This window comes from Melanostigma gelatinosum (genome assembly GCF_949748355.1).
Source record: "Melanostigma gelatinosum genome assembly, chromosome: 15".
Taxonomy (NCBI): domain Eukaryota; kingdom Metazoa; phylum Chordata; class Actinopteri; order Perciformes; family Zoarcidae; genus Melanostigma; species Melanostigma gelatinosum.
Genome location: NC_136648.1, coordinates 6,612,818 through 6,620,963, shown reverse-complemented (window position 1 = coordinate 6,620,963; position 8,146 = coordinate 6,612,818). Strand labels below are relative to the sequence as shown.

Here is an 8,146-nt window from a genome sequence, read left to right as displayed (position 1 = left end):
CTTTTGGGCACTTTTTGGGAGCACGACTCAGTTGCAGTTGTGACTTTCACAGAATCTCATTCGGGCTGCAATCAAAGCCTCGCTCCTCCCAAACAAACAAGGCTATCTGTATTTTCCCCTGCTCTTCATCTATCTCTTCACCGGGTAGCGAGGTGCCATCGACACAGAGTGACAGCCTCTGCATTCATGAGCACATCATCATCTGCCCCCCTCAACAAGAATTAGCCCTTCATCACTCAACCCTCACAGAGGCCACTGTGCTGAAGCTTTATGTTTTAAATCCTAGAAATCAATGGATTATTTGAAACATTTAACAAATAAGTGGACATTCAGTTGTAAATTTGACTAAACCTATGACATATTTAGGCTAAAATTACAATATTACAACTAACAATTTCAGTTTTTAACTTCCCGGGGAATTACAATTGGTAATTAATTAAGTGATCTCACCCTATTTGCCATCTAAAAACCTCCGCATTCATTCATTTCACCTGTATAATTGTGTGAAGTCATCCTTCACTGCCTTCCTTCCAGTGGCTCTATAGATTTTCTCGTGGTGATAAATTGGACACAGGGAGCTGCTAAGGTGTGACCAGGTGCCAACAGAGTATAGCTTTTTGTCTTTAATGGGCCTAATTATCCTCAAGACCTTCAGAGCTGTGTGGGTGAGTTCCAATAACATGTTCTGGGATGTAACACGGGCATCAGTAGAAAAAGTAAAACCCTGTTGAAAATAATTAAAGTAGCTCCCTGACTCCATAAACAAATACACAGAATAAATAAAGCAGTCACGTTTCAGAGCTTTAAAGTTGCAACAGTGTTTGAATACGTTTCTCTATCTCTCTTTTGATTGAAGAAATGGATGGATGCTATCCCATCCATCACCTCCACCCCTCCCCTCACTCTCAACACACACAATCGGGCAACGGTTCGTTTCGAGCCCATTCTCTCCTGTGACACCGCGGTGGGCAGAAACTTGGGCAGCTGACTTTGTGCTACAGAACCATATAACGCAGGTTGTGTATTTTTTTGCTCTCGGAAAGTGTTTTGTTGTTGTTGTTCTAGCAGTGACAAAGTGGAGATGAATCAATTGGGCGGATACTGCAGCGCGTAAAAGTTGTGGATGGTTACTTTTGCGCATAAGCATTTAAAGGACTATTTTATCTCCAAAAGGCGCGGTACAAAACAAGAGCAGGTGAAATTCTTCCCTCTGCAAAAATATCACCCACAAGCAGGCTGGAAGACCACCCACTCCGGAGAACACAGCGAATCCGCAGAGCGCAGATGATCGCAACTGGTGTCTGTGGTGTTGCGCTGGTGCTGGTGTTGGTGGTCCTGATCCCGGTCGTGGTGAACTCCGCCGGGACCCCTGCCCGCTACGAGATGCTCGGGTCCTGTCAAATGGTATGCGACTCCCACGGGACCGCGGCCACGGCCACAGCCAAAGCAACCAACCCGGTCAAAGACAACCGCCTGGTTCAGTCTCTTCCAACCTTCATCCAGGGTCCTCAAGGAGAGCCGGGACGCGTCGGGAGGATGGGTCCGAGGGGTCCGGTGGGCGAGCTCGGGCCACCTGGACCTGCTGGTCCGCCCGGAGAGAGGGGGGTACCGGGTCCACCCGGAACACCTGGAGCAAATGGGCCTAACGGTGCCATCAGCGCTGCCACTTACAACACGATCCCAAAGATCGCGTTTTACGCCGGACTGAAGAAGCAGCACGAGGGATACGAAGTGCTGAAATTCGACGACGTAGTCACGAATCTGGGCAACCACTATGACCCATCTTCAGGGAAATTCACCTGCTCAATACCGGGGATTTACTTCTTTGTTTACCATGTGCTGATGCGAGGCGGAGATGGAACCAGCATGTGGGCTGACCTCTGTAAGAACAACCAGGTAGGACGCTTCATAATTGTGTAACAATTGTTCGATTTGTTTTAGCTTTACTATTTAGTCGTGGTTTCATAATGACTAAAAAGTTGTTGATGATACACCGCGAAAAGCTATCATTTGATGAACAAATGTGTAGCTTACTTCCCGCATTTTGCGCACAAGTTTTACGCGCGGTTTTACCTGGAAAGAATACATTTTCCTGACAGTTAAAACATTCATTGAAGCTGTCTGGTGGTTGATTTAGGTTCGAGATGAAACTGTCGTCACTGACGGAGCTGTCCGCGGTTCTGATTTTGAAACTAAAGACCCGTTTCATCAGCAGAAATGTCCATTTTGCCTTCCAGGTGAGAGCCAGCGCCATCGCCCAGGACGCCGATCAGAACTACGACTACGCCAGCAACAGCGTTGTCCTGCACCTCGAGCCCGGGGACGAGATTTACATCAAGCTGGACGGCGGAAAGGCGCACGGGGGCAACAACAACAAGTACAGCACCTTCTCCGGCTTCATGCTGTACGCTGACTGAAACACGGAACATCCACTCCGCACATAGCCCGCTTCACTGCTCATGCTCACTTCAGTCTCAGTTGGATTACTGGAGGCAGAGCTCCATCATTTCCATCTTGCAAAAAGAGTCCAGAAAGACGTGGAGGACGTCATGCAGAAGGAAAAAAACTGTACTTTGCAAAAGCCGAAGAGCTTACAGTGTCACTGCAGAACAATGATAATGAATGTTAAAGTGTTAAATGTACCCTTGTCACATTGATTAGTGTCGCTAATGCACTCTGGACGAACTGTTCAGCTTTACAAATTAAGTTCGCTGATATAACATATTCTGCTGTGGTAACATACCGAGTGTGGACTGAAAGTTCAATTTATTGACCTTTCACACTTAATAATAGATGTAAAAATTATACTCATATCACAACCACTCTGTTCAGTGTAGTTAGTCCATGTGTGCTTTATTTTTTTAAATATATTTGTTGCCTTTTGAGTGAAAAATGTTCAAAGTCGTAGTGATGCATGATTATAAAAAAGAAGACATTTCAACTCTGTGCAGCATAAGAAACACTTCTGTAAAGGGCCATTCTGATGTTCATATTGAAGCACGGTCTCAGCATTATCATTGTAACTCATACTTCTTGTCTCAATGTGACAGCTGGTTGGGGGCAACAGGGTGGTCTGGTGCTTGGTCACCATCACAAAACTGGACAGTTGCAACTCAGATGTTTCCTCGATTGTGAAGCCCTCTCCAGTTCATGTGTAAAAATATCATGAAAATTAAATTCTCTGGCTCACTTTTTTTTTATCCTCTCAGGAGATTGATCAAAGTTATGCAGTTTTTCACGGAGCACAGTCACTTGCGGGGCGACCACGCCATTGATCATGTGGTGAAGTCCCCCCCCCCCTTGTGAGGCCACCTGTTCCCAGATGAGAGGAGAACGTGTCCTTCATCCAGCCAGCCTCCCATAGGCAGCCAGACACCCACTGAGGGGCAACGGGACAACTCATCCAACACCGCCGCGTTGTGTCGAGAGCAGAGCGGCATACTGATTACTAACGCGCTCGTTATTTTCATCCCATAAAAAAAACGTGGTTCGCAGACACCAAACAAAGACACCTACAAAGACAAAGCAGCGACACATTGACATTGAAAAATCAATTAGCGCCACATTTGTGAGCGCCGCAAGAAAAGGGACAATGTTTGTTTTAGATCGCAATTCGCATTTATGCAGGCAAGAAAAATCTATTTATTTATGTGACATAAATGGGACCAAAACAAGAATGCTAATGAGAGGCACTGATCCCGAGATGCTCCTCCGGATTATTCGCTTACAAAGTGAATAATATAATCACAAATAGGAAATCAAGTTTTAATTAACGAGGGCCTCTGTAAAAACTCTTTCAGCTGAATGAAACAGCCTGTCATTATTTTAAAAGACAAAACTTACGAAACATTTTGCTACGCTCATTCATTTGAAGATCATTGACAGTAAAGACACATTTATGCGAAGCAGCTCATTGGTTTGAGGTCCCAAGAAGCACATTTATAAGTGAGTTTGGCTCAGATTATTGCAAAGAACTTTTAAGTATCGATTTCATCGCCCGAAGATAAAACAATCGCTACATCGAGACGCCTTGCTCGGCTCTCTCGTCCTGCTTCATTTGAAGGTAAGCCAGCGTTTCGGGTTGTCGATGACGATTTCGTCCACCTGCTGCTGCGAGATGCCCCTCATCAGCATCTTCGGCACGATGTTCCTCAGGATGTGCGAGTAGCCGTGGCCGCCGTACTTGGTGAGGCGGTTCTTAGTGTGGATGTCGTGTGCGACCAATATCTTGTCGCCGTAGCCCTCCTTCACGAGGAACGCCAAGCTGAGCGGGAACAAAAAACGAGGGGCCTTAAACACAACACAGCTGCAAACTTGTGGTAGAGAACATACTGTCACTGCCAGTCTGACTTCACGTGTTGTTAAACCATTTATTGTTTTGTATGTGCCGTCTAAGATGTGGGTCATTCATCACTCCACTGCAGTGGAGCTCAGTGGGGAAAAAAAAAAAACCTGTAGGACATGCTCTCCTCTCCTCGTGGTTGTAAAACACAAAAGCAGCAATTTCCTCTAAATTATTTACACCTGATGTGGCTCGACAGGCGTTAATATGAAGGAATATATTATGGGACTTCATCATAGAAAATTGAAAATGCATCTGATCTCAAATTTGAAGGCTGAGGTCAAACATAATGTCACGTGAGGACACGTCAACAAGGCACATCTAATCAGAAAAGAGCGCCGATACGGCACGTTTTAACCCTCGACCGGTGTTACTCACGTCTTCACTCTCTGGCTGTCACTGGGCATGTCCAGCTCCAGGTCAAACGGGTAGTTCAGCATCTCCGTTCCAAACAGATCGTACTCCAGGTAGCTCCCCAGCTTCGCAAACTCAAGCAGTTCACCGTCATCCAATATGGTCCTGCAGGAAGAGAAGAGAGGAAGTTCATTTAAAAAAGGAGGGTGAACTACACGGCAGTGATGAAAATAAGTTGTCATGACAAGCAGATCTAACAAATAACAAATATTTCCATGCAACAAGAACAGAAAATGTTTCCAGTGATGAAAAGTGAAGAGACGAATGAGGGGAAAGTGCAAATTAGCGGATTTCAACATACTATTTTAAATTCAGATTGTTACCGATGTTTAATTTACCTTCTCCCCCCTAATTTTCACATGTATTGATAATCTGAATACACACTGATAGACTTTGGTGGGTTATTTCATATAATGAGCTTCCTGTTTTTCTTCCTACACGTCTCCGAGTTCTGGTTGGACATTATCAGTTGTGAGCTCTGTGGTGAGTGGTATCCCTCTACATGCAGGAAACACCAGCCTCATTTGAGCTAGGAGTGTGACCGGTGCCAACTTCAGAAGAATTCTTTCACAGTTATACATTATAACGCAACGACTGCGTAACAGTACTATGCTCCCAGTCAGCAAGAACATGACTGCAGGAGGAAAAGCCTGTAACTGCCAGAGTACGAGGAACATCTGCCGGATCGTCTTGTGACACCAAACAGGAAGAGAGCTGTTGTTCCTCCAGTATATACAGAGCTGGAGAGATGTTCACGTGGGAGATGGTGAAATGAATCGTTTTTTAGTAATAGGAGACATAAATGTCAGGGAGGGGATGTGGGACAGGAAGTAGTGACGCTCACGGGAAAGGTCGCCCTAATTGTGATTGTAACTAATAAAAAGTCGATATCTAACAGCCCGATTACGCTGTTAAAAAATCCCTTTATTCTCCTGAACTAACTGCTCTCAGGGACGTCTCACCTGTCCAGGTGGGACATGACAGTTTTGCTGATGTCACCACCGGCCTCCTGGAGAATCCGGACGACTTCAGCTGGCGCTGCGGGGTTCCTACCGGGATGGATGATGACGGGGCAGCCGAGCCGGGTCTGAGCGTGGGCTGTGGCCCTCAGCACCTTCGTCTCACTCTCCGTGATGGGCCAGCCGGTGCCGATCTCTCCGATCACGCCGCAGCGGATGTCCGTGCCGTCGGCGCCGTGAAGCACCTCGCCGACGATGATGTCCGTGAGCTGCCGGGCAGGAAATGAGGACATTTTAAGACTGTTAGACTCTTTTTCTGCCTTTTTAGTTCCCGTCTCTTCAACAGGCCTCAACCTGAATACATGAATACACGAACAGAGCCCGTTAGGTTTGAGCGATAATATCTAAACATCCATGAAGATTACATGCACATCCTCAGTGCGTCACTACAAAAGGGCCAGACGGAGCAGCCGGAAAACCCGTTCAAATCAATCAAAAGATGCAGAAGAAATCCTTGAACAGAAACACAGAACATAGAATGAGAGATGTATCAAATTGTCTGCACAACACATTAAAGCAGGATGTTCTTCCTGTCTCATGACTGAGACAATCAGTACCGGTGCCATGCATGCCAGATTGTGGCCAAACTGGGGCTCACCTTCTCCACGCTGGCTCTCTTGGTGGCCTCAGTATGGGTGCAGTCCACATAGTATCCCGCCCCCGCGATGACGTGGACCCCGGTGTTCTCAGCCAGCCGCTTGAGGGTGGGCAGGTCTCGGTCGATGCCCGTGGTGGTGTTCTCCACTATGGCGCCCCCGCCGGCCTTCCTGTAGGCCAGCAGCTCGTCCTGCACGGCGCCGGCCTCCTGCTGCAGCAGCAGGTTCTCGTGGCAGCTGTACGGGTTCTGTCTCAGCCAGTGCATGTGCTGCATCTGGAAGGGGTTCTCCGCAACCGCCTCGTCGCCCGGAGGAGGGGGTAGTAGCAGCACTCAAAGCTCATGGTCAGGTGCTCGTGGGTCATGGTGCGGCCCAGCTGGTCCGGATCCACCAGACCCAGGACGGTCTGGACCTTCCCACTCAACTCTGACATGACTGGTGTTCAGGGCTTCAAACAACCTGAAAAGACACATATTATTAATGTATGTATAAATGAGACACATATAGGGTCTTGCAACGTTTTAGCAACATTGTTACAGATCAGACAGGAAAGAGTGTGTTTGCAAACTACGTTAACTATTTGACCAGACTGACTTCACACCGCATGCAGCAGAGGAACCTTTGGACTGCAAAGCCTGACTGACTGCTAGACCTGAGGTGTAACTCGTTCAAATCAACGTGCAGTAAACTTAACTTCCACCGACTTGCATGCTAAAATGTAGCTAAACTGTTGACAAACAAATCTCTGACCTGGTTTCTGCTTGTTGCTGTCCACCACAACCGCCAGCCGAACTCAGCAACTCCGTAAACAGATTAGCGGAGCAAAGAAGCGCGAGAAGTGGGAAACATCGCGAGAGATCACGGGACCACAGTTCCGCTTGCAGGACGTCAGCAGAACGGAGCTGTGTCTCGAGACGAGTAATGCAAATATATCAGTTTAGTATGGAAAATAAAGAGGTTTTTTTTAAATATACATGCTTTTAATCAATAGTCGTTTTGGCAGTCAAAAACAAAACGTGTATGACGACAACAATAGGGGCCTATGGATTAAACTTTATTCATTATTATTTAATGAGGTTAATTTGACATATGACAACAAATATAAACAATACGTGAATAAATAGCAGGTGCCTTTTTGTCATCAATAACAACATTTTGGCTACACGTTTGTGAAAATTCTCAAAGACTTTCTGACATTTCAATAAGTCAAAACTTGTTCATGTCAATACATTTTGGTCTCTTTTGCTTTGCGACAGTTTTCAGAGGGTCAGAGGTCAACATTCAAACATTTCATCATTAACGACTTATACTTGGTCTATACAACATGAATATATGATTAAATTACCATTTATAAAGCATAGGTTCCAACTAATACACCCGTTATTAAGGGTTAACTTACACAAAACCATTTTCAGACCAGTAGGCACAAATCAAGTCTTATTACACAAATTAAATTAACCAAAAAGCAAATATGTAACTGTAACCAGCTGCTATTAAAAACGTTGATATTATGAACATGGTGACGCATGGTTTGAGAGACAGACTGTGACTCTCTCCTCACTCAGCAGATGGTCTCTGCAGCAGCATTTGCTCTGTTGCATGGAGCTGCCCTGTGAACACTCATCCACACTGTGCTGTCCATTTGTTGGCAGGATGACGACTCTGTAGGTGAGACCAGCAGCCATGTTCAAGGCTGGTTACATGTTTTACTTCTTTGTTTGAGAAGTGGTGGATGAGGTCAGGGCCACACGAAGTGGCCATTTTTTGTTTGTGTC

General features: G+C 46.0%; 2 protein-coding genes across 2 annotated transcripts; one reads left to right on the top strand and one right to left on the bottom strand.

Annotated features, from left to right (window-relative positions):
- Window positions 1-1,284: 1,284 nt before the first annotated feature.
- c1ql3b (complement component 1, q subcomponent-like 3b) lies at window positions 1,285-2,417 on the top strand (the record flags this gene model as incomplete). Its single annotated transcript, XM_079285077.1, has 2 exons — window positions 1,285-1,896; window positions 2,238-2,417. The coding sequence occupies 2 exons, from the start codon at window positions 1,285-1,287 to the stop codon at window positions 2,415-2,417; spliced, it is 792 nt and encodes a 263-aa protein (XP_079141203.1).
- A 463-nt stretch (window positions 2,418-2,880) lies between these two features.
- On the bottom strand, window positions 2,881-7,190 carry pter (phosphotriesterase related). The gene is given in 6 exon segments (XM_079285076.1): window positions 2,881-4,264; window positions 4,721-4,861; window positions 5,719-5,984; window positions 6,374-6,690; window positions 6,693-6,830; window positions 7,122-7,190. Coding segments are annotated over 5 exon segments (1,047 nt in total). The 5' UTR covers window positions 6,805-6,830; window positions 7,122-7,190; the 3' UTR covers window positions 2,881-4,053.
- Window positions 7,191-8,146: the final 956 nt, after the last annotated feature.